The 25,884-nt window shown below is 36.7% G+C and overlaps 1 protein-coding gene across 1 annotated transcript; it reads left to right on the forward strand.

Annotated features, from left to right (window-relative positions):
• On the forward strand, nucleotides 1–22,946 carry LOC135278348 (desmoglein-1-like). The gene is made up of 16 exons (XM_064384909.1): nucleotides 1–185; nucleotides 6,885–6,920; nucleotides 7,307–7,435; nucleotides 8,086–8,241; nucleotides 8,374–8,521; nucleotides 9,463–9,626; nucleotides 9,876–10,010; nucleotides 10,600–10,785; nucleotides 10,926–11,185; nucleotides 12,120–12,262; nucleotides 12,408–12,626; nucleotides 13,776–14,312; nucleotides 16,391–16,539; nucleotides 17,036–17,096; nucleotides 18,510–18,718; nucleotides 20,197–22,946. The coding sequence occupies exons 1-16, from the start codon at nucleotides 138–140 to the stop codon at nucleotides 21,166–21,168; spliced, it is 3,552 nt and encodes a 1,183-aa protein (XP_064240979.1). The 5' UTR covers nucleotides 1–137; the 3' UTR covers nucleotides 21,169–22,946.
• Nucleotides 22,947–25,884: the final 2,938 nt, after the last annotated feature.

A 25,884-nucleotide genomic window follows, 5' to 3' on the forward strand; every position in this document is an offset into this window, starting at 1 on the left:
GACACCTTGAAGGGCTGAGTATAAGGACATGTACAGAGTGTCTTTTTAAATAGTCACCAGAGCTGGGGGGGGGAGGGGAACAGGAACAGGCTTGTAACCATAACTCAGTTGGACTTGTTTCTGAGAAGTCAGATGCCATGGATTGGCTCCCTCACCGAACGGCTGCTTTTCTGTTCCTTTTGTTGGTAAGTCGGATTTTAAAACAATATTTGTAAACGCTGTGACTATGCCAGTTTCATCTTCCTCAGCAGACCACTGCGTTTTACAATGTAAACTATTCCCCAAAAATATCTTGAGAAATTTACCATAAAAACTAAAGCGCTGCTCATTTTAAACAGCACTTCTGAACATTCTATAAAATCAAATCGGCTTTTCATTAAATACTGACAAATGTTTCTTTTTCGACTTTTGGCGATCTGTTGGTGTTCAAGATGTGACTTTCTATGTTTACTGCATGATTTTTCAGGCAAATGTTTTCTGTGGCTGTGATTTGAAGGTCACAGTTATTAATAAAATGCTATAATTATTAAAAATTTAATGGTTGGATATATTTTGGTTCTATGTCTTTACTTTTTTATCAGTTGAGGAAATACCTTTTCCTAAAAAAATTAAAATCTCTTTTTTCTAAAATGCTTAGAAAGGTTGTTTCAGAGCTGACCAAATCTTGCAGTTATTTTCAAGAGAGAAAAAAATGGCAAAATGTAGTGATCTCAGTTAAGTAGAAATCAAGACTTGGCCTATTATTTCACATTGCAAAGGATTCCTGTGTTGTTGTGCCCTAGTGTTTGAGCCGCCATGTGCTGAGCAAGTGAATGCATGATGAAAGTGTTGCTCTTTGGGTTTGTTTTTCTCACTGTAAAAGGAAAGTTGTGGCTATGGTCAAGTGGCATAGTTGTTCAATGTGTTCATCAAGGCATGGAAATTACCCAGAAGGGACTTAAAAGTGCTATGGGTGCCCTACTGCTCCTGCAATCTGGTTTTTGTGTGGACTCATTTTACTCATATGTGCTGACCTCTTGAAATTCGGTAGGGATTTAAGGCCCTGAAGATTGAGAAGAGCAGGATTTCTACTATAGTTATGTCCTGTGGTTTTCATGAAATTTTACATTTTACACAGTGTATTAGGATTATTTGGAAATGTTTAACTTCTCATTACTGACTTCTCTAGAAATGCTGTAGTCTGAGAAAAAGTTTGTGTTATAGGTTAAGAAATCCTAAACCCATTATGAAAATACAATCCATTAATTTTAGGTGACAGCTCTGCAATCAGTAAAGTAGAACTAATTAACACAGAGCAGCTGCCAAGCAAACAAGGGCAAAACTTGGCAAAAGCAAGTTATGGTTCGGATGAGTTTCAGCTTGTTCAAGGCAGCAGAGAGGTGTCTCAGACTGGCCTGTTGCACATCACACTAACACTTCTGGATTTTCATGAAGCACCTAGTGACTATTCATTTTACTCAGTTACCTGGTGATGCACGCTCCCAGTGTGTTGAAGTTCAAAATGATTGACTGTTTTATGTCTAAGACCTGTCCATTGAAAAGATATTTTACCCAATTGCTTTGCTGCTTTACTTCTCACAGCAACTCTGGAGCCATTTTCATTCTATCTATTGTTGTTACAGTTGTGAGTGATAGAGGGTAGGTGCTGGGTCAGAAAAAAAGAGCGATTCGGGAAAATGCTGTTGTGTTTTGATGACTATCAAATATTTGAACTTTTACTACCCAGAGGAAACCCTTGTTCTTGTTATTTGTTTTTCTGCCTAGCAATGTTTATGATGGCCTGTACAGCTTAATAGCATCTTTCAACATTTTAAAGAAAGGTAGCAAACAATCTGTCGAGATCAAATTATACATTTATGTATCCAGTTTTAGTGATTTCTGAGAAAAAAAATTTGGCTTTCAGCTTAACTAATCTTTCATGAAAATCACCTGTCTGATTGGTGTGTCTGGTTAGTATATTGTTAATAAGTTGCATCAAATAAAATTAACATGGAGTTATACATATTTTAGTACACTACTGCATTTTCAAAAAAACAAAAAGGGAACTTACCAGCCCTGAAACAAATAATTTTCTCTATGGATTTCACCATTGGTGGGACTGATTCTGCAACCCTTGCTCATGTGACTTCAAAGACCTTATTCTCATGAGTAAGGGAGTTCTGTTTGTGATACTAGCACAGACACGTTTTATGGAAATAACCTGTTTGATCAGGTATGACTCTTCTCCTGCCAGCTATCATGTGACAGCCAATAATTTTAAATTCACCACATCTCTTATGCACTTTTGTCTGGATATATTTTCCCATATGTTATCTAGGCTTATTCACCACCACCCCACACCACCCCACCAACCCCCCCCCCCCAAGTTGTAAGGCTGTGGTTGCACATCCTACTCATAACTTGATTATAAAAATAGTCAGGAGCTACATCCTGTTCTTATAGCTTCATGTGAAACATCCGCCAGAATTGAATCAGGAACCTGCAGGTTCTTCTGCCAAATAATTTTGTTGTAGAAATATAAACTGAAGCAATTCCACATCCAGGAACTATCACCTAAGATCAGGTACTTAAGCCTGCAGTTTTACATTCCTAAGTAAAATGCCCATTAAGCAAACATGCATTTGCAACAGAAAACTCTATGTCATATCAGAATTCAGGTTTTATTCAGGAGATTTATTGAGGGCACTTAGCATGACTAATTTGAAAAACACAAATTTTAATGATAATGGCATACACCCTATATTGAAATTTCTTTTCTGTTCATTTTTCTAATGGTTAAGCTCAGTTACTCTATGGACATGTATTGTACCTGCATACAATAGAAGATAAAATAACAGAACAGAAACAACCTCAGTAGAAACTTTCCTAAAGTTGTCAGTTCTTTGAGTAAACTGATTTTAAAATAAATAATACTTCAAAGTATATTCTCCAGCCTAACATGACCATTGTCATAATTCCTGAATTATCTGTGTCACAATTGTTGAAAGAGTGATGGATTATCCATCCTCGGTGCAGTTCAAAGTATTGCTAACATAGGAAACACCTGACCTCCTCTGAATTAGAAAACAAAATGCCAAAAAATAATCCACAAAATCTTTCCTTTAAATTGGATTAAGTACATTCATAAGTGACATATGCAAAAGTGAAATGTAGAAAAAGAAATCATGTTTCAATTAAAAAGTAATAACATGGCATATTTATAAAATACGACAGTTTGTCTTATATTTGAACTCTGCTTCTCATTATTTCATATGCACTGCTGTATAATTTTTTCAAAGAGATGCAGAATGAATAAAGGGGAAGGGTTCATTATTGCAACCCTTTTCTAGTCAGGGTTTTGGATGAGTAAGAAAGATGTAAAAGTCCCAAAACGCTGACAGTACCAGAGCTACCACGGCAGCTTGATGACTAACATAATACGTGTGAGTTCTCAGCACTCCTCCCATCCAGGCCAACAACAATGCCACTGTTGACTTCAAAGAGAGAGAAGCAGATCCCATATGAATAATGCTGGGAAGATGTTAAAGGCATGTTCAGTCATTTAGATTTGAGTAGGTGGAGGAGGGAGGATTCCATAATTACATATGATATTGCTTGGCACTCAATTAATGATTAGTTAATTCTTGTTTGTAAATTGCTTTGAGGGTGCAAAGAACAGTAGACATCCTATGGGCCTAATTCTATCCCCCAGTTACATCAGAATAAATCCAGAATAACTCCAGTGTGACACAAAGGTATCATTTTGGACATAGGGTCCAGGTATCATTCAAATAAAAGACAAGCTTTCAGACAGAACACTGTGCAAATGACAGAAACCATAAACTTGTTTCCTGCCTGCACATCTCCCAACCCAAAACAGAAACAGCTTGTGTAACCAGCATCTAGATTCTCTGCAGCTTCCTTTTTTTCACAGTCTTTCAGAGACTAACAGGACAGCAAATCCTGGCATCATTCTGACCAGCTTGCCTACCCCAAGGTCCTCAGGATGCATCCCACACATTCCAGTGGCTCCTATTGCTTTAATTATTGTTTATCCCTGTGTCTTTGGAAAGTACTGTACTTGGATATGGGTTTAGAAGGGATTTTTTTAACTACCTAGAAATTTTCTGGGGTGAGCTGCTAGGAGACAGAACTTATCTGCTGGAAATAGCACTAGAAAAAAAAGGTTTGCATCCCAGATACATATTAGAAATAAACAATTGGGTTAGGAGAAGACTTCTAACTGCTGGTGACAGCAGAGAACCAGAAGGCATTAGCTGGGGAGGTGGAGGAGTCTCTGTTCTTGAATCAAGTAGGATAAATGTAATTTCAAAATTGTTCCGATTTATCTGGAGAACTATTCATTTTTGTCTGATGTCTGCCTGTCCTCCTTCCTAAACCACAGCTATAACTGAGAGACATACCAAACAGAGCCACCAAGCTCATTGGATCAGCCTTTTCAAATAATAACATGAACTGTGCTAAGGACTCTGAATTCAAGGTCTTCCATTACCAACAAGTAGCAAAATGGGGTTTTCCTTAGCTATCACTGCACAAGTGTGAAAATACAGGGCCTAAATTTACAATCCCCAGCATCACCAATGGACAAATTCCTGATGTTCCCATTACTGGTGCTCAAAAACAAAGGATAAGGCTCCAGTGTAAAGTATATTTTTTTCACTGCTTGAAAACAGAGCTCCCTATAGGCTGGAATCAAGAGATTTATGAATACTCATGTCCTTAAGTTATAGAATTCTTTACAGGAATAATTCTTATTGCAGAAAAACTCAGAATCGTTTTTCAGAATATGAGAGTGATGTGGCTGGGTGTGAGCTGTTAGTCTCACTGTTAAGTAACAGGATAGGCCACATGATGCAGACAGCAGACAAGATTCACTAACATTGCACTGGGAGAGGCATACCCATACTTTGCCGGGTCAAGACAATTGTTTGCATGCCAGAAGGGATTTCAGCCTAAGGGTGGAGAGGATTTCATTGTGCTCACCAAATGAGGTGGGATAGACTGATAAGAGACGTTCAATTAGTGTTATTTCTGGTGGACCTCATCATTCAGGTTCTCCTTTGACTTTTCCATGTTCCCCTGGGCTCCAAGGAGGATTATAAAAAAAACACAGTTGAGCTCCCACGGGGGCGAACAAACCCTGCCATTCACAGGGAGTCTGATATTGTCCCTTCTCTGAGATGAGAAACAGAATGGCTGCACGTGAATTTGAACCCTATTCTGAAGCTGAAGATTTAAACAATCATAAACACAACATAAGGTAAAAGATGTATTGGTGCTTTTAACAGAACATGAACATATTGTAGTGATTCTCCTGAAGAGTACTTTTTTAATCATTTATGTCAATAACTGGATCAAACAAGGAAAAAATCCTTACTCTGTGAATAGTCAAAAAAATGTCAAGCTACATATGCACATCAAATGGGCAGATCCAGTCCAAACTCCTCCATTGAGAAGCAGATTAAGGCATCCATTATAGGCCAAGGTCTCAAGGAATATTTTGAGTAAAACCAGATCATTGGAAACACTGTTTCATAAATCACAGATGGTGAATTCTTGCAGCATAAAGGCAAATGGGGAAGAGAAAGAGAGACAGAGAGAGAGAGGAAGGAGGGTAAAGCTGCTGTTCATTAATCTGTTGCATGTAAGAAGTTGTCTTAACATGAAGTAAGTGGAAAAAATTTTGTGTCCATGTTCCAGTCTTGCCAGTACAATGCAATAAATTTGAAGTGAGGAAAGTCCCATGATGTAAGGATAAAAGGTGCCAGATTTTATCCAAGTATAGCTGACATAAAACCCCACAGATATAACATATCAGACAAAAAAAAAAAAAACAAAAACAAAAAAAAAAAAAAAAAAAAAAAAAACCACACACCACCCAAAGAAACCAAACCAAACCAAAAAGCTATGGGAAATTATAAGGAAGTGAAATACTCATAACTGCAGCTGTTAACATTTGTTGAGAAAAGATAAACACTGCAATAATTTTTGAGTCACCTCGATATTTAGTACCTTCCAGTGATGAATGAAACAAGAATCCAGTCCTGAAAATCCCACATTCTTCATTCTATTGTCTGAAGAGACCCAAAGCAGTTCCTAAACTTGAAAGAGATACTCTGAAGAAAGTGAACTTCATTTGCACAACCTATTTAGGAATAAAGTTTATTAAATTGTGCCATCTTTTAAATTGTGCTAATCAAGAAATTGAGGCTACTCTCATTTAAATTTTAGTTTTAAAGTAATTACATACTGCTACCTTTATTTACTCAAGGTTAGTTGCATACTTGAGTCTCAAATCAAAATCAACTGCACCCCAGGGAAATTTGCCTGAACACTGCAGGTGGGTTTCCATCTTACATTGAATCTCTTCAATCTCACTTAATCTCAAAAAACCCCATTTTCATTCTTTTTGGTTAAATTACATAATTAAGTACTCAAGGGTTATTGTCAACTTTATAAATTGGAAAAAGAAAAAAGAAAAAAAAAAGAAAAAAAGAATAAATTATTTAGGATAAATACTTTTTTGGTTTCCTGGAGTGTCTGGTAAAATCTCTTCCAAACACTTCTCTCTTTAGCTGAAGTGTTAAAAATCTGCGTGAAAGCTTTATTTTGATGAAGGTATGGTTTGAACATTGCTCTGGCATATCCATTCAAGCTCAAAGTTCTGTCTTGAAAGACAGTATGGATTTTGAAGGTTTTAACTGTCAAGGAATTTAGGTGCTAGATATAAAAAAAATTGAATTTCATAAACTCATTTGTGGAAATCTTGCGGCTAGATAAGCTATTGCAATAGGCCTGCAGTATAGCAATGTCTTGCTGCTAGGTTTTGCTTGCTGTATTTTTCCTTGCATTTTTACATGTCAATTTTTTTATTGTTCTTGCAGGTACTCTTGGATTTCAGCACAGGATTTCATGTAGAGGTAAAATATATTTATTTAGAAACTATTTTTTCTGATTAAACATAATGTAACAAATGAAAAAATCATGTGGAAAATACTCAACTGAGACAATTTTGAACCTGAAGATTGAAAACATATTTAAATATTAAACAGTTGCAGGTAATAACCTGCTAATCCTCTCAAGAGAAATTCACCTAAATCTAAATGAGTATCTCATACAAATGAGCAATTTTAAAATACACATGTACAGCCGTACAGTTTGGGACTCACAGACATGCAAAAAAGCACATAGTAAAAAAGCACATGGTCTACAAAAATCTCTTTTCTTCTTATTGTTGGAAATTATAATTGTCTCTATTTATTTAAAATGGATTGAGGTCACATAATACTGGAACTCTCTGTCAAAGGTAAAAGAATGGGATGAAAATGGAATGGCAAGATGGAAAACCTTTAGAAGACAAAAACGTGAGTGGATCAAATTTGCTGCAGCTTGTAGAGAAGGAGAAGATAATTCCAAGAGGAATCCAATTGCCAGAGTAAGTAGAAAGAAAAACACAAGTATTCACTGACAAGAAGTTTTGCCAAAGTCAGGTTGATAAAAGCAGAGAGATTTAAAAATACATATGCCTAGAGTAGTAAAAGCAAGGAATGTAGAATAAAAAAAGATGATGCAACATTCCCAGCTCTGCTGAGACAGTCTCATAAAGTGAATCCGTGTGGCTGCTGAGGAGTAACCAGAGGCTTTCTAGAACATTGCTATGAGTCTACTCCCCAGGCAGCTCCAACCAGTGACATTTTTCTTCTCTCTCTCTCATCCTGAGAAAACCCTGAGCAGAAGTTCAAAGATTGTACATGACCTGTGGGAAACAGAGAAAAAGAAATACCTTTCTGTTCTCTCACTGTGACCATGCCCTTACTGAGTTCCAGCCACAGTGGAGGTTTCTCTCTCCATTTCCCTGACAGATTTAAGAGAAATAGAAGGTCTATCCAGCCCTTAAGGCAAGATGGATGTCTAAGTTAACGTTTTGTAGAAGAGTCTTCCATTGACTCTGTCAACTGAACATTGTAATAAGTAGTTGAGAAACTGAAGTTGTATAGATTTTTTTACAGGAACTAAGAATAGAAGAAAAAAACCTGTAGGTGTCCTCAGTAAACTGGCATAAATTATTATTATCTGTTACTGTAGATCCGATCTGATTGTGAAGAAGACAATCCAATCACATACAGCATCTCTGGAGTTGGAATTGATCGTGCACCCTATGGAATATTTGTTGTTAACCCAAGAACAGGAGAAATTAATATAACATCAATAGTGGATAGGGAAATAACACCAGTATTTGTTGTAAGTACTCCCATTTTCTTGACCTTTGTAATGATAGATCCAGGGTGGGGCAGACAAGAAATTAGTTTGTTTCAGATTGCTACTTTAATAACTTAACTTTTGGTTTTAAAACAAGTAAATCTCTTTATTTAGATACGTTGTTTTGCTAAACACTCAGTGACTGGTATAGATCTGGAACCACCTCTTGAACTTCGAGTCAGAGTCCTGGATATAAATGATAACCCTCCTGTATTTGCACAAACTGTATTTACAGGATCTGTTGAAGAGAGCAGCATGGACAGTGAGTACCTATGCTATGCCTTTTTCAGTACTGCTAGTGAAGCTCACAGAATGCAGTTAACATAAACCGGGAGTGCTCTTTCTGCTTTTCTTAGGCAATGACATAAAATGGTCAGGGCCACTGCAGAGGAGGGAGCAGCAGTTGCTTCTCCAAGTGCTATTTGAGCCAGGGCCTGGGCTAATTGCTATAAATTAAACAGCAATGCTTCCTTCTCCCTTTCCTCCCACACACGAGTGCAGAATGTTCCAGTTTCTAGCTATACCATCATGCAAATTCTTTCAGATGTGAAAATGTAAAAGAAATAATTTCATTCCTTCTCATTAGAATAAAAATATCATTACACTTATTTCCTTGGAGGGCATGTAAAATACATTTTTCCCCATTTTTCTCTTTCAAATATTTGTACTTGTAGCCTGTGTATTTGCAATTGCAGCAGAACATTACTAAATAATTCCATACTTAAACCATTAAAATGGTTCTTTTCACAAAAAGTGCAGCAATCAACATTAGACATGCAAATAGCACTGAGGCAATGGTGCCTAACACTCATTTTCTTCTTTCTAGAAAGTCTCATTTAAAGCTGAGATTTCTTACAGTAATCTCTACAAGCTCAGTACTTTATTTGCATATTCCCTATGGTGATAGGGAATTTAACTTATTTAAAGAAGTTCAGTGAAAGTCTGTATTACTCGTTCTGACTTTGATTTTTAATTCATTTGAAGTCATTAACATTGTCAGAATCAGTACTACAAAACTAAAGTTTCGCTTTTCTCTGTAAATGTCAAGGAATAGACAGTCTTCTATCATTTTCATACACTGTTTCAGCATTGTCTTGAGTTGTTTGCAGGAACTCAAGAGCTTTTCTGGTGGTTTTATGGTTTGGTCTTTTTTTTGTTTGTAGGGTTTTGTTTAATTGCTATTATTTTTTTAATTTATTTTAGACACACTGGTGATGAAAATCATTGCAACTGATGCAGATGAACCTAACCACTTGAATTCTAAAATTGCCTTCAAAATAGAGAGTCAGGAACCTTCTGGTCCACCTATGTTCATTATGAATAAATACACAGGAGAACTCCATCTTGCAAATTATCTTGACAGAGAGGTAACATTTCCCATTCCAAAGCTAAATAAAATTGTGCTGTAGTGTGCATGTGCTATGAGAGTAAGAAAAATATAGAAGAGAGAGAAAGGTTGTGGTTTTTACAACTATTAATGGAGAAATGCATGGTTTTGATGTGTCACAATAAAATGTCTAAGTTAAATTCCTGTATTAGGAAATAGCAGCAAGCATGAGTTATTTATAAGATGCACAGATGGTATTCTAACGTACTCATTTCCCTTTTTGTGACAGCAACATAGTAGCTACACTCTGGTTGTGAAGGCATCAGACCGGGATGGGGCTGCAGATGGAATATCATCCCTTTGTAGATGTAATGTGAAAGTTATCGATGTTAATGACAACTTTCCAACTCTTGCCCAAAGCTCTGTAAGTTTCCAGGGGGAAAAAAAGCAGCAACACTGATTTAAAACCCCATTTAAAAGCCCCATTGGTAACAGACTCCTTACTAACCCATAGAGAACGTTCACATTTACATGCTCCATGTAATTTTTACATGGTTGTTCCCTTGAAGTGTGCTCAAAATATGATCTGTTGCTTGTGCAACAATTCTGATAACATACACATATATCATTTTTGTATTCAGAGATGTCATTCCTGACATTGTCAGGACTGACTTATTTGTATTCAGAGAAATCTTGTCACACAGGTGCCCAGATCCCTGAAATATGAGATTATGTAGAATAACCAAGTCCTTGGAAGACAATTTCCTATAGAAAGCAAAAATTCTCTTCCTCTAAGATGCCTCTGCAAATCTTGGAAGGGATACAGCCTTTCAAATCTGTAACCATAATCACAATTCACTCAGAACACATGGGTTTTTTTATTAAATTGGCATGGACTATGCTCAGAACATCCTTCAAAACAATCTCTGCAGACAGCTGTGTTTTTCTCACACACACACACACACACACATATATATGTTTGTTTGCTAATGGATATTTCTCTATCATTTCAGTTTTCAGCAAGTATTTCAGAAAATTCACTCAGTTCAGAACTGCTACGAATACAAGCTCTGGATGCTGATGAAGAGTTTACAGACAATTGGTTAGCAGAGTTTTTCTTTATATCCGGTAATGAAGATAACTGTTTTGAAATTGTTACAGATCGAGCTACAAATCAAGGAATCCTTAGAGTAATTAAGGTATGGATAAATGTTGTGATCCAGCTCTTGATTTAAAATTTTAATTAATTGTTAATAGAATTAAACAGGCAGTAAAAACACTGTCACTCAACCATTTAAAATTAAAAAATGTTAAAGGAGATCTGTGGTTTACCTTCTAGGAGCTGGATTTTGAACATATACGAACTCACTCACTGATGATTGGCGTCCGGAATGTAGCTGCATTCCACCACTCTGTTGCACATGAGTACCAAATATTTGGGACACCCCTCACAGTAGAAGTAAAAAATTTGATTGAACCACCAAGATTTCATCCATCTTCAGTTGTGTTTTCCCTGGCAGAAGGCGCAAGAGTGAATTATGTTGTAGGAACATACACAGCCATGGATGAGGACACTAGAACCATTGCAACAAATGTTGTGTAAGTTCTGCTCTGCTTAACTCCCTGGATGGAATAATACTTTTGATATTTCAATGGGATGAAAAATAGGTATTTTAAAGGATGCTTTAAAAAACAATGATTATTGATTAGCAATAGAAAAATGGCATCATATAATATTATATATTATATAGTATTATATTCTATATTACTACAGAATAGTATATAGACCATTTTTGTGCTATAATTGCTTTTCTTTTCTGACTACTTTACTTAGCCTTATGCACAAGACAAAGAAAATATCACTTTTCTAACAGGCTGTAACTTAAATAGAGTAGAAGAGGGTTTGTTTTTTTACTCAACCTAAGAATGTTTTTTCTTGAAACATTTGCTACAAGGAAGGAATTTGTTAGCATAGCAAGAAAAGCAGACAGAAAATCCTAATAACAGTCAATATTATCCAATCAGAATAGAACAGGTCCCTACTAGTTGATTCTTTAATGAAAAAAAATTTACACTTGTTTCTCTTGAAATTAACAACACTGAGACTATAATTTGCTTTTCGGTGCATGTAGAAATACAGCCTATTTACAAATATTTGAAAAAATTTCCTAAAACACAGAAATGTGTCAGCATATGCAACTGTAGATTGTTTATAGGAAGAGCTGTGGATTTAACTATTGCTATCAACAAGGGTTCTAGTAAAGGTTTACAGGATCCAGAAAAGTTTTACTTTTAGACTACAATGACACTTTCAAAATAAAATGGGCTTTTACACATTTGCTTTATTCCTAATTACTTCTCTGGTCCACGCCTTTTGGAGTACATGGATTTCACATGAACTGAGTGAAATGCAATAGGATCTAGCATAGCTGAAAGAAAAATGCTCCAAAGTGCCAAATTTTATCCGCAAAATAAATATGTAATACATATATTCATAACATAATGCTGAGTATTTTTACTTCACCAAATACAGATACAGTATAGGACGTGATCCAGCTGCCTGGTTCAGAATCAATCAAAACACCGGTGAAATCACACTGAACAAAGTAATTAACCGGGATTCAGTCTATGTAGTCAATGGGCAGTACCAAGCAGAGGTTCTGGCTATCACCAGAGGTAAGAAAAGAGCTTAAGTTTTCCAAAATAAACCCTTTATTTCTCTAATTTTTTTTTTTTTTTGCTGTTTCTAGTTTTCCAACCCTAACTCCATTGTTTATAGTATCACTATTCCCTCCTGACCACAAATACCTTCTTTTTACAGGGGTTCCTCGATATACTGCCACTGGCACCATTGTGCTTTCAATAGATGGCATCAATGCCAATTGCCCAACTATTAATACTGAAATGAGGAAAGTATGTATGAATTCTCCATCGGTGATTATCTCAGCAAAGCATAGGGATGGTGATCTCTATGCTACCCCCTTCACATTCAGCATACATGGTGAACCTCAGACTACATGGATTATCAGACGAATAAATGGTAAATTAACCTATATTTTATAACAGCATAAGTGATAGCAATAAGCTCTTATCTAAAATAACTGATTCGGATGTTACTTTATTAACAAACAAATCACTTACTAGAATCTATTCAAATCTCAGTTAAATATGAATTTAAGGAGTTACTTCAAATTTGAATATATGCATGTGTACATACATATATATCTATATATTAGAATATTTAAATCAGAATGATTACATGTGTTATACTTTAAAGGAAACTGAAAATTTACTGGCAAAACTGTACTTTGAGTATGACTATGACAAGAGCCTTTATGGGTCTAAACATAATTACGTAAATCAAAAGGACTAATTTGACACTTTTTTATTTCTGTGTTATCTAAAAAATCCTAAGCATACAAAAAAATCTCAAATTTGTTTATCAAAGTATAAAGTTTAGGATAGCAGAGCTTTACTTTGATGAGAGGCATATGAAAATGGCAAATTAAGATTACCTCTTTTTAAATTTATTGTACCAGTCACACCTACTTGTATTTTAAAGGAAATTGTTTTAGTCAGTGCTCAGTGAAGCTTTGCCAGTTTCCTTCAATACGAAATGACAAAATAATGAATTAATCAATAGCATGCATTACTAAATGACAGAATTTGCATAACTTACTGTTTACATAGAAGACTACATTATATGGCTAGTATCACAATTGCAAGTATTCCTGAGTCTCCTACCTGTCCCAAACAGCTGTAAATATGTAATCTTAAATATTTTAAACCTACTGAAAAGTTTTCCAAAAAACATGCATAAGTTCCTTGAGAGAGGAATAAGAAATGCATAAAACTTTCAACTTTTATCTTTACCATTGTGTGAATAAAATTCAGGAAATGCAGCAGTGGAAATAAAAGATTTCATTTTCCCCTTTTGTATTTCTCAAGTTTTGAAGTGATAACTAGACTGATTTGGCTCAGGTTTTGCAGGAAATAAAACAAGCATAGATGAGTATTTTATGTTTCAGGTTTGAGTAAATACTGTAGATGCATAAGTAATTGAGGTGCCTAGAACACTTTGTTTCATTCTGTTCTATGAATGTAATACACAAGTAGTATAGATTTGTAGAACACTTATAGTTAATACCTTCATCCAAATGTTTTTCTCCTTTTTTTTTTTCTATCCAAGATTCTTCTGCAGAACTAGTGGGCCAGAACATAGACTTTTACCTTTATAGGATCTATGTGGTTGTAAGAGATAGCCAAGGCCGGCGCTGTGCTCGACCACACATAATTCCTGTGCAAGCTTGCCAGTGTGATAGTCGGAACTACTGCACCAGTGGGGCCACAAGAATAATTATCATTGGTGGTGGTGGTGGCTCTGGAGGTGGCGCTGGTGGTGGTGGCGCTGGTGGTGGTGGCGGCACTTCTGGTGGTGGTGGCGGTGGCACCGGTGGAGGAGGACGGGAAGATGGAGGAGGACAACAAGGTGGTGGTGATTATGGTGGTGGTGATTATGGCCAGACTAGACCTGGAGAAGACTTTCAGGATCACACAGACTGGCAGGGTTACACTGATGGCTACGATGGACGTGAAGATGGATATACTGCCTCCACTGATGACAGTTACGGTGGAAATGATAATTATGGCAGGCAATTAGACTCAAATACCACACTTAGCGGTGCTGCCATTGGCCTGATGTTCCTCGGTGGATTAATATTTGTTTGTAAGTATAAAATTTAGAAAACAATTTTTATTATTTTTCTCAATAATGTAAAAAGTACATTTTTTAATTCTTCTAAAATAAGGTTACTTTTTCAGTTGGTTGTTAATCCATTGGCTTCTATTGGCCATTTGACAGAGAAAAAAAAATTGTCTTTTAAATGAAAAGAATTTCCATAAATTTTATTTTATACATATATTTTTCATTCAAAATTAAGCATTTCCTTTCTAAGATTTGCTATCCAATTCTTAGACAGAGCTTTCCTGTCACACTTTGCAACTTCTACTTCCATTACATTACTAGAAGAAATGGGCAAGTGTCAGCTCTGAGTTGGGTATGAAAGGATCTAAAAAACAAGATTTCTTTGAACTCAAAGCCAGATTTCAGTAGCAGAACAATAAGCCATAGATTTTGAAACTTTTGGCTACTCCTTCCAAACATTACATCTAATAAGAAACCAGTAGCATTTATGATAACAGGACCAAAGCAGGATGTTAATTCATTTGTCCTAGTATTCATGAAGAATTATGAGCTTCATGGATTCAAGTTAGAATTTATACAAGCAAGTATTTCTCAGACTACCACAATCATAGGTGATCAACCTTCTTTCATGGCCTGGGCATCAAGTAACCAACATCTAAGATTTCCCATTTCAGAAATAGTGACTACAAAACCTAAGGAAATTGATTTTTTTTCCCCCAGTTTTTTGAGGAGGGGGGTTTAGTTCGGGTTTTGATCTTTGTTTAGTAGGAATCAACAAACACAAAATTTTGAAGCTTCAAAAGTCTGTGCAATTTGTAGTCCCCAGATGGTTTATCTTACCAGAAAGTTTTTCTGCCTTTGGAAACCTCCCCTCATAATCTGGAGTAAATACATCTTTAGTCATGCTGTATGAGGCAGTACTTTGTACATAGTATAGTCCTTTCCCCTTTTCATTTCACTTTGATGTTCAAGTAATCAGAGGGCTGGAGCAACTCTCCTGTGAAGACAGGCTGAGAGAGCTGGAACTGTTCAGCCTGGAGAAGTCTCCAAAGGAAACCTTAGGGCAGCCTTCCAGTGCCTAAAGGGGTCCTGCAAAAGAGCTGAAGAGGGACTTTTAAAAAGGGCATGTAATGACAGGACAAGGAGCAATGGATTTCAACTGAAAGACAGTAGGTTTAGGAAGAAATTCTTAACTGTGAGAGTGATGAGACAGAGGCACATGTTGCACAGAGCAGTTGTGGAAGCGCCATCCCTGGTTCAAGGCTGGGCTGGATGAGTCTTTGAGCAACCTGGTAAGTGGAAAGTGTCCCTGCCTGTGGCAGAGGGATGACATTTAAGATCTCTTCCAACCCAAGCCATTCCATGACTCTCAGAATTAATATTGCATTGCCTTTCTAAAATAAGCAGTGCTTTTGATGCCAGCCATTACAAGCATTCTGCAATTTCCAGCACTGAGTTCTTCTTTAAACAACTAAGCATAATTCAGCACTCTGGGAAACCTGACTCATTCTATGTAAACATTTGGTAAAACTAGGGCTTGGGGATTGCCCCTACTGCTTTTTCAAATCAAGCATTATGTATATGTTATGTACAACTGGAGCCTTAGCCAATGATCACTGTAGTCAGGTGGACTCTCCACTGATTCTCCTATGTCTATTATTACTAATGTGCATTTTGTTTCACTTACAATACTTGAAGAGAAAAATGTATGCTCATATATCTGGAAAGAATAGCACTGAATGCTATACATACCAACACTGGTTCTGTTTGCCTAATTTTCATATGTATGCAACTTATATTGGTTCAGCTGAGCTAGATCAAAGTCTGTTCCCAGGTGTATAAGCATAAATTTAGTGTAACAGCCCCACCCCTGTGTTGCTCTGCTATAACTAAAGGTACAAATTATTCTGAATTTCCAAATACAGGCATCTCCATAAGCAGCTAATGATTCTGAAAGCCAGACTTACAGGCTGCTTGGTTAGAAATATTTTAAAGGCATATTTTCAAAAGTTCATGAGCACCTGCCCTCTGGGGAGAGCAGCTATTCCTGTGAGGAAAAGATGTCCTAAATCCCTGTTTCCTGTTCCTTTCCTGTTAAGTGATTCCAATTTTGATGTCAATGAGCGACTGTTGTGGCTGTGGACCTGGTGCTGCAGGTGGAGTTGGAACTGGATTTGAACCGGTACCTGAATGTACAGAAGGGGCAATTCATCCATGGGGAATAGAAGGTGCCCAGCCTGAAGACAGGGTCAGTACATCCCATGTTTATAAAACCAGAAGAAATTTGTGAGTAAAGGCTGCATTTTTCTATAGAAAGTGATAGTAACACTGTGTAATCAAAAACCGGTCTGGCATTGTCAACAATTGCCAGGCAGATATGAAAAGTGATTCTTAATAAACATTCACTGATGGGGTTTATGTGTTTTAAGCAGTGGTAAATTAGTCTGGCATAATGGTTTGGTGCCACTGTTCCTTCAGATGAAGCATAATAACTAGAAAGCTTCTTCAGTGCAAGTTTAGGAGAAGGGAACACAAATCATCTTCACTGATCATTGTTCATGTTGACAAGGAAAAAAAACTTGTAGTCTCTTTGTTTTGTTTTGTTTTGCTTGTTAATGGACATGGTGACAATGACTATCATTAACAGTTTGGACTGCTAATTCCTTAACATAATTCACAAAGTCTTGGTCTTCATATGGGAATTTCAAGGTAATCATTCAAGGAGTCAAAATGTTGTTTTCCAGGATGTCTCACACATTCTTGCCCCAACAACTGCTGCAGGAGGTGATTTTGGTGAACCTTCTGGTAAGCAGATCCTTAAATCTTCTATGTTATGCTGTCATAAAGCTGTCTTTTAGAACTTCATGCCTTCAGATTAATGGAGTCCTTTGGTTTCCCAGCTATAACTCAACCCTTCCAATCTCACATCTGCAGATAGTCAAACTCATACTGGTAGGACCTCCAGTATGAACAAAAAGTCTGGGGTTTGAGATTTTGAACAGATCAATTTCTGCAAACTACACTTATTTTGAAATAGCTGCCAAGGCTTCCAAATCCCAGGCAATTTTTCTTTTTCAGCACAGCTACTGAATGGAGGGCCTTTTCAAAATATCAGTTTTAGCAGAAATCAATCTTTAGCCAGAATAAGGATATTTGCTTTCATAATTTGGGTAAAATCTTCAGTTCCTCCCAGTTTCCTGCTTCCCACAAGGGAACATGTCAAGTACCTAGCTGATTACTAGCAATTTGTGTGTTAACCTAGACAAGCTGATACATAAATGTATGCTTCTGAGATAAGGTTCCTCCAGGAATTCAATGATCATACAGAATAAGCCCAGCTGTGCAGTGCCACTTTATCCTTCTCCCCCATTCCTTACTTCAGAAGAGGAAGGAAGGATGCTGGCACAGATCCATTTTCCCTAGCTTCTGACAGGAAGAAATGTTACTCTGTAACACAACCTCTCTGCTGACGATGTATTATACAAGAATGTTCTCAGATTTTTCATTTCACAAAAATGAAAAAAATGTGTAGTTTAGCCTATGTTTCCCAGCATAGCCATAGACAAGACTACTGTATACAATTCTTTTATTATAATATGTCCTGACCATTAAGAAGACTCCTTCCTTGTTATCATGTATTTTTAAAAAAACAGAGAAGATAAAATCCTGTATTACTTTATAACTTATTTTAAAGACAATTTCCATTGTAATTATAAAATGGTGGTTATTATGATCCATTTTTGTTCTCCCTTAAAAAATCTCACTACTAGAAAATGTGAAAGTAGTTACAAAACTCTTTCTTTTCTAAGTGTGTAAGGGAAAAAAAAATAATGCAAATGTGACCATAAATATGCATTTATGTATTTGCATAGATCAACACTATCTGATTTTCTAACACAAACTCCATGACAGCATACATATATACTAGACAGAATAATCTGTCCAGCCAATAACAAAATAAATCACTGATTTTCTAAAACACATGCACCATGCTGCCTAGCCTCAGGAATAAAATCAACTGCTTAGGTGTCTGTTAATATGAATATAATCATTACTGCAGTTTCAAAGTTTGGTACCTGTGCATGTCCCTGTGACTGAAATTGGTCTAAAAATACCTTTAGAAACTCAGAAGTGTCATTATACCATTTGTAAAAAAACCTGACAAATTGTGTGTAAAGTTTCACAGAGCACAGGAGGAATACCTTTTTCTGCTTTCAGACATATATAATAACACATATGGAGGAGGAGGAGTAGTAGCCTCTGGTGTTGAAGAAACTACCGGTGTTGGCTATGGCACTGGTACTGGCTATGGAACAGCTGGAGGAATTTCTGGAACAGGGGAAGCAAAAGGGTCAATTGGAGGAACAATCAAAGAGTATCGAGAAGGAGGAGTGAACATGGCCTTCCTAGACAACTATTTCTCTGAGGTATGCTATTCTTTGAGTTATTGCTGTGAGCAGGCTTTCTGTTAGATTCTCCTTCCCAGGTTACATGGTGGAAATCCAAATTAATTCTACTCAAATTGAAACTTCCATGATATAAGACTGTTGTGAGAGCAAAGCTGACCACACTGGTGGGAAAAGGTACAACACTAGTAGTAGTACTGTCTTTGAGCTGCTGCCATAGTAGGTGGATTGTTCAACAGCCTTTTTGTAAAATTGATGGACATAATGCGGGTAGGGGTAGGAAGCAATTAAATTATTTCAACTTCATAAGTACCCACCAAATTTATGTATTTTCAACCTTTATCAGTGTATAAATATTTAATAACTTTTTGGAATTGTTCACTCCTACTTTCTGTATCGTTTATTTGATGAAATAATTTTAATCCTGAAAGAACTTTAAACATCAGTTCTTCCTTATTTTTATTGCCATTTCTGCTCCCTAAAAGACTTGTGAACTACCGGTGACACCAATATGCAGTTTTACAATTGGCAACACCTAAATTCGCCTTACATATGGGATTAAAAAAATAGTATGGAATTTACATGATTAATGGCTTCATGGGCTGTATTTTTATTCATATGCATGAACTGTAAGGCATAAATATTGTAATTGCATGTAACCAAAATATCAATTCAGATATAAGGATTGCTATATTTCAAATTCTAAACAAGGTTCAGTGGAGAGAACAGAGCAGTCGTGACATCCTGAGCATGGATTTCTCCCAAACTGCAATCTTCCTGCCTTGACCTGAAGCATTATGTATTAACTGTCTGCCAGCCATAGGCCTCCACATACTACAGCTAGCCTCCTGGACCATCTCAATCCCTAAACTCTCTGACTCTCCCTCTCAGGCCTCCCCTTCCATCCTTTTCTGCTTCCTCCAACCCCACTCAGCACTCTAAATTCTCCTCTTTCCTGCCTGATCTCTTTGCAATGACCATGCCAGGATCCAAAATATCATTCCCAGTTGGCAATTTCCTTCTTGCTCAAAATGGACTCCCCTCTGGACTCACCAGGTCTCCCCCACTGTGGACAATCCTCCATCCCATCTCCTCTTTCCTGATCTTTTCATTGCTCCTCTTGCCACTCTGCTTTACTCCTCTTCCTACCACTTTTTTAAGATACTGCTGCCCAAAGAAGGCATCTGTTTGTCTCTCCTTTTTGTCCCACAGACAAAGGCATTGACAACAGACCAAATTCAAGACGCTACATGTCAGCAGAAACAAGAATAAAACACAGTACTATTTAAATAAATATATTTTAAGGGTAAAAATGTTGATGATATAGTCTGTCCTGTTGATGTCCTATTTTTCAAATCAGGTGGGCATTACTGTAGTTAGGAAAACTTTACTGGAGTTTGAGTATTCATGGTTAAAAGCCTGACAAAATTCACACTGTTGTTCTGTTCTTTTTTTTTCCTTTTTTTTTTTGGTTTTTTTTTTGCTTTTGAAAACTACAGAAAGCATTTGTGTATGCAGACGAAGATGAAGGTCGGCCGGCAAATGACTGTCTATTAATTTATGATCATGAAGGAGTCGGTACTCCTGTTGGCTCCGTGGGTTGCTGCAGCTTTATTGGAGAAGATACAGATGAAACATACTTGGATACATTAGGACCAAAATTTAAGACCCTAGCAGAGATCTGTCTGGGCAAAGAGATCGAACCTTTCCCTGATGCTAACCCACCCTGGCCAGGCGTCAACATTCCCTTCCCCAGTCCTGAAAGTGATCTAAACCTCCCGCCACCTGGCACCACCATCGTTGTCAATGGAAGTGCACCTATGCCTGCCGCCGCTGGCACCACAACGGTTGTTACTGAAAACACCTACACATCTGGGACAACCATACAGCCCCCGAGACCAATGCCAGATCCCTTGCTCCACGGCAACATGACGGTGACCGAGACCTACACCTCCAGCGCGCCTTCTCTTTGCGTTGACCCTCTGCGTGCATCCAACGTCGTTGTGACAGAGAGGGTTGTCGGGCCTGCGTCTGCCTCTGATTTGCGCGGCATGCTAGATATCCCTGATCTCACAGAGGGCTCCAACGTTATCGTCACGGAAAGAGTAATTGCGCCTAACTCCCGACTCCCGGCATCTCTGAGCATTCCTGATTTGGTAGATGGGTCAAATGTGGTAGTGACAGAAAGGGTGTTCAGGCCTGCCTCCGGCATGCCGGGCAGCCTAATAAATATTCCTTCAGAGTTATCCAACACCCACAACGTGGTGGTCACAGAGAGAGTAGTGTCAGGGGCTGGGATGAGCAGCCTGGGAGCAACAAGCCTGGGAGGAGCAAACATGGGGAGCCTGAGCAGCACAGGTCAGATGCTCAGTGCCGAATGTCATCTTGGTCAGGGAATGGGCACGGCCTCTCCTGGCACCTCCCGGAGACGAATGACAAAGTACAGCACCATGCAGTACTCCAGTCAGTAAAGCCTCCTCTGGCACCCCTTCCTGCTGAAATTGCCATTTGCACTGACACTCATTAGCTGCCACACATCAAGAATATTGTTATTATTTATAACTAAGAAAATAGCGCTAAAATTTCAGGGATTCCTCCTTGTGTGAGGATCTCTGACAGGTGCCCCATTTTGAGGTCAAATGCACTTTGTCAGTGAAGGGAAAATAGCATTAGCTTTAAATTTTTTTCTTTCTCCCTACCTAGCACTACAACTGCATAAAGAGACTAGTATTTTTGGAGAGATATCTGATTACCAAGGAGAGCAGTGACAGGGGAGCCTTGCATGCACACAGTATGAATTAATGTCATAGAAAAGCATGTTAAAATCACCAATCACAGCTGAGTGATCTCTCACAATAAGCAGATTTGGGTTAACAGGCCCTCACTGACAAGAGAGGAAAAGAATGTAGTTAAAAATTAGTCAACTCAAGACTAAATAAGCACTTTCAAATGCATCATTTTACTTCACATGTAATTCAAGAAGCGCTACAAAATGGCACTTTCAACTATTTCTCCCATCACCAACAATAGTTATAAATAATAATTATATAAACATAATACACTTTTATTGCTTTCTGAAGTTCTCATTAAACAAACGCCCTGACACAGCCTGACATGCTGTTCCTGTCATGGTGAGAACAATTTGTCACAGCTGGTGCTGCCACATTGACACTATCACCCAAGAAGATGTTGGCTTCATCCTTTCTCCATTGCCATTACAGCTTTGCTTAAATCTAAAAGGACTTCAGTGACAACCAGGAACTCTTAGTCAGATTTTTGTGCCAAACTATGACTACCATTTAAATTGCCAGTGTCATGTTATATTAAGAGGTCTGTAACATACTATGCCAATTCTTATCTCACATACTGACAAGAAAAGAAAGTATTTGAAGCTTTGTGATATGAGGAGTCAATAGCAAGTATTGTATTACTGACACTGGCAGCTGAAGTCTTCCTGAAAAGAAAAAAAACCACTTGGAAGCAATATAAATTTGCTAATAAGCAATGTGGAGAATTTTTATTTCACATGTCAATGTATTTTGCATTGATATTTTGAAAGTTTATTTGAATGTATTAATTGCAAAAGCCTTTATGAGTTTATAAACTTAATTAAATCTGGCTTTTATTTTCCCACAAAAACAGCTCTGCTGGACTCTGTTATTCTAATAATACCTTAACATGTATTAGAATATGATCTGAAGGACCAAAATACTGAAATATATCTTTTATCTCATTTTATTTCTGTATCATATGTATAGTAACCATAGTACACCCAACATTGCTTCAGTGTAAATAAAATAGAGTTATAGGGAGGGACTAGCTTTTTTTGCTAGACCGCCAAATCAGTAGTTTTCCTGCAAATTTTGCTTCTTTGGCTTTGACAGATAAGTTAGTGAAAAGTTTAAGAGTTGTCTGTGAACCTCCCACTCTATAAAATGGAAAAGAAACTCAATTGTGTATCCAGACTAACTTACCTCAGAAGGCATGGATGACCAGTTTCTGAGTCTGATACCAAGAAAAGGTTTCTTAAAAGATGTTTTTGGAAATGCAGCTAGACCTGCTGTCAACAACAGCCTGCAGTGCCCCCTGTGTAAATGCCACTGCCAACATCAGTAATCCCTAGAGTCACGACAAATCCAAGGCTACCTCCAGGAAAGGTCCCTTCCATAGCTTCAGGTTATTTTCTACAGCAACTGATGCTCTCCCCATAAAATCTGATGTATTGCTGGTTTTGCTTCTATCGGTAGCCTTGATTAAGTATCACTAAAATTGCATTGACTTCGAAGGGATTAGTCTTCGCTGTAAATTATGTACCGACTGTTAATTATGGTTCCTGGAACCATTCTTTAAAGCAGAAAAATTGGTACTAATATATAAAGCTATATCCTTTTACATCTTGAGAATTTGTGCAGAAGTTCACTAAAATGCTGACAAACTCCCTTTCATTTTTCTAACGACCTGTTTACATTAAAAAACAAATATTTAAAATATATATGACTATCTGGTATATAAAAAGCCTATGTAATACAGCCAAACCCCACTAGAAAATATTTTACTGTAAAAAAAAAAAAAAAGTCTAGTGTAAATATTTCCATAATCATCTCAAGCAAATCAGAAATACTTTTCTGAATTGTGTTCAAAGTAATGAAGCTAGTCTTCAGGAGCACATGCTGAATTCCATGAACAGGAATGCTGTGTGAAGTATGAGTGTCTGAACTATGGTCTCTTGCATGTCTAGAAATAGGGGAAGAATGAATAGAAAAATATAGAGAAATAGAAAGGTAATAGAAAAATAGAGAAAAATTGTTGTTTCAAAGGACAGATTTTGGTTTTGTGGTGGTTGTCTACTTCTAGTACTATCTTTTACCAACTTTTTAATTATTAATTATTATGTAATACATTTTCTTGAGATATTTTTAGCATCTTTTAATATTGGTTTCTCACAACAAACAGCAATTCCATTATCCTGTGCACTTCTGAATATTAACTCAAATTGCTGTGTAATTTCTACAGACTTCTTAAAAATTGTTTTCTTAGTGAATTGAGGATTCTTTTAGGCTACTACAAATTGTGGAAGAGAAAAATGCAAGCGAAGTTGTGAACAGATACTTGGTTCATTAAAAATTCTGTTCAAATTCTTTTTCTAGCTTTATTGTTCAAAAAAAAGCACATAGCTTAATTCTGGCCAGCAGACATTAGTTTTGTTTATTTTCTTCCAGATGCAATTTCAAAGCCTGTTTGCTGTCTTATCTTTAATCGTATTGTTTAATAAGGAAGAAGGAATGGTTTTCAGGGAAGAAAGACAGTGGTGATATCAGTTCTGCTCTAAACCGCTCAAGAGAAATGCTCTTACTTAGAGTCAGCAGCATGCAATACCAAGTGTATAGCTATTTTCTTTTTCTTTAACTCGAGTTTATTTGGGAATAGGATCTTACAGTTTTAAACAGGCTCAGTGAGATTTTGGCATGATAAGAAGTATACTGACATGGAAGAAAACAATCACAAGCTGAGGATCTCATTAGATTTCTATCTTAGGAACACTGTCTCAATTTGAACTGCAAGTTTCAATACTTTTTACTCTGTCCTAATTCTGTGGTAATAAATAACACTTTTAAACTGTTGTGAACAGCACTTACTATGCGCAACATGAAAAGGCCAAACAATTTAAGCACCAATTTTAAAAATTCTGCCATTTTGTTTGAATTAACATAACTGCATAATTCAAATGCTCCTCAATGTTGAGTCACCAAATGCATCATTTTAATTTTATTTAAAATATAAGTAATATTACTGTGGGCTTGTGTTTTCATAAATAAAAATATTAGAGGTTTATTTGTAATAATTTCTGAATGGCACTGAAAAAATACAATAAATGATCATTTGGAACATCATGTTTTACATAGAGTGGCTCAGAATATTTTTTTTTCCATTTATCAGTGGGAAATACAGTTTCCTTAAAACTGATGGGTTTTTTTCAGAAAAAAATCTCCTTCTTTCATGAAAAAAAACCAAGAAATTTAGATTTAGAAAGTTGGGTAATTCCAAAACAAAATTATTTCATGTGTCAAATTGACTACAATACTTTATTTCAGGTTGTCAAGCAGAAATGTGTGTCAGGTCTCACAAGAATTACCATACAATTTCCTCAACCCATCATTTTCTGCTTTGTTCTCTCTCTTTAGACAGCCTTTTCTGTGATACCCTTCTGTCCTGCAACTCTGAAACTGTGCTTCAGAGGAGCTATAAATTAATGCTGGACTACAAGCCACAGAGAGAAGGACAGCAGAAGTCTCTAGAAACACAGTATTTGAGCAGCACAGGCATCACAGGTACATTCACTGCATAATGGTCAGAATGAGTTGAACCAAGGAAAAGCACTTTGGTTCTAAAATCAAATTTCTAATGTTTCAGATCGGTGTTCATGATAATAATTTTTTTTGTACAGAGATTTTTTCCAAAAGTTTTATTTGAACTCAGTAAATTACTGCTTTTAAAAATAGTATCATGTATTAAGTAAATGTAATCTAATCTATCATTTTATTTTGCCTTAACACTTTGACATCTTATTTCTGCAGTTTCATACAGAATTATTATGGACACATACATATTTCAGATAATGATTTAAGTGTCTTTTCAGGAAGTTAAAATAAAAAAATGCCCATCTTCAAACTTATAGCAACTTTGCTATCAGTCTGATGATGCTGCCAATTCCAGTGCAAAAAAGATAATTTATCATTTATCTTTAGTGTATTTAGAACCTGTCTAAACAGAAATGAACCAAAGCTATGTTACACATCAGTTTTTATGCTCAAGCAACTTGAGTTGAAATATATGGGTCAATAGACAATGTTATTTCATATTCCAAGTGCACTTAAATTCTCTAAAAAAGGAGAATAATGGCAAAATGACAACTGGTGACAGTTTTAGATGCATGTTTGTATAATGATGAATCTGTCATGTTTTCTTATTGTGACCATATGTTAAACAGCATCTTGTAATTCAGGATGCAGTGAAATAAGCTGTGAAATAGAACAGTCACAAAATGACAACTTAGGAAACAAAAGCTGCTTAGTTGATACCCATCACGTATTCTCACATCTGATGTTCATCACGTGCAGTTGGGCCTACCTGCAAATTTAGATAGTTACCAGTTTAATTTTTTTTCCTACTTTTTGGGAAAGGTCTAA

The sequence above is a fragment of the Passer domesticus genome, chromosome 1 (assembly GCF_036417665.1).
Source record: "Passer domesticus isolate bPasDom1 chromosome 1, bPasDom1.hap1, whole genome shotgun sequence".
Taxonomy (NCBI): Eukaryota; Metazoa; Chordata; class Aves; order Passeriformes; family Passeridae; genus Passer; species Passer domesticus.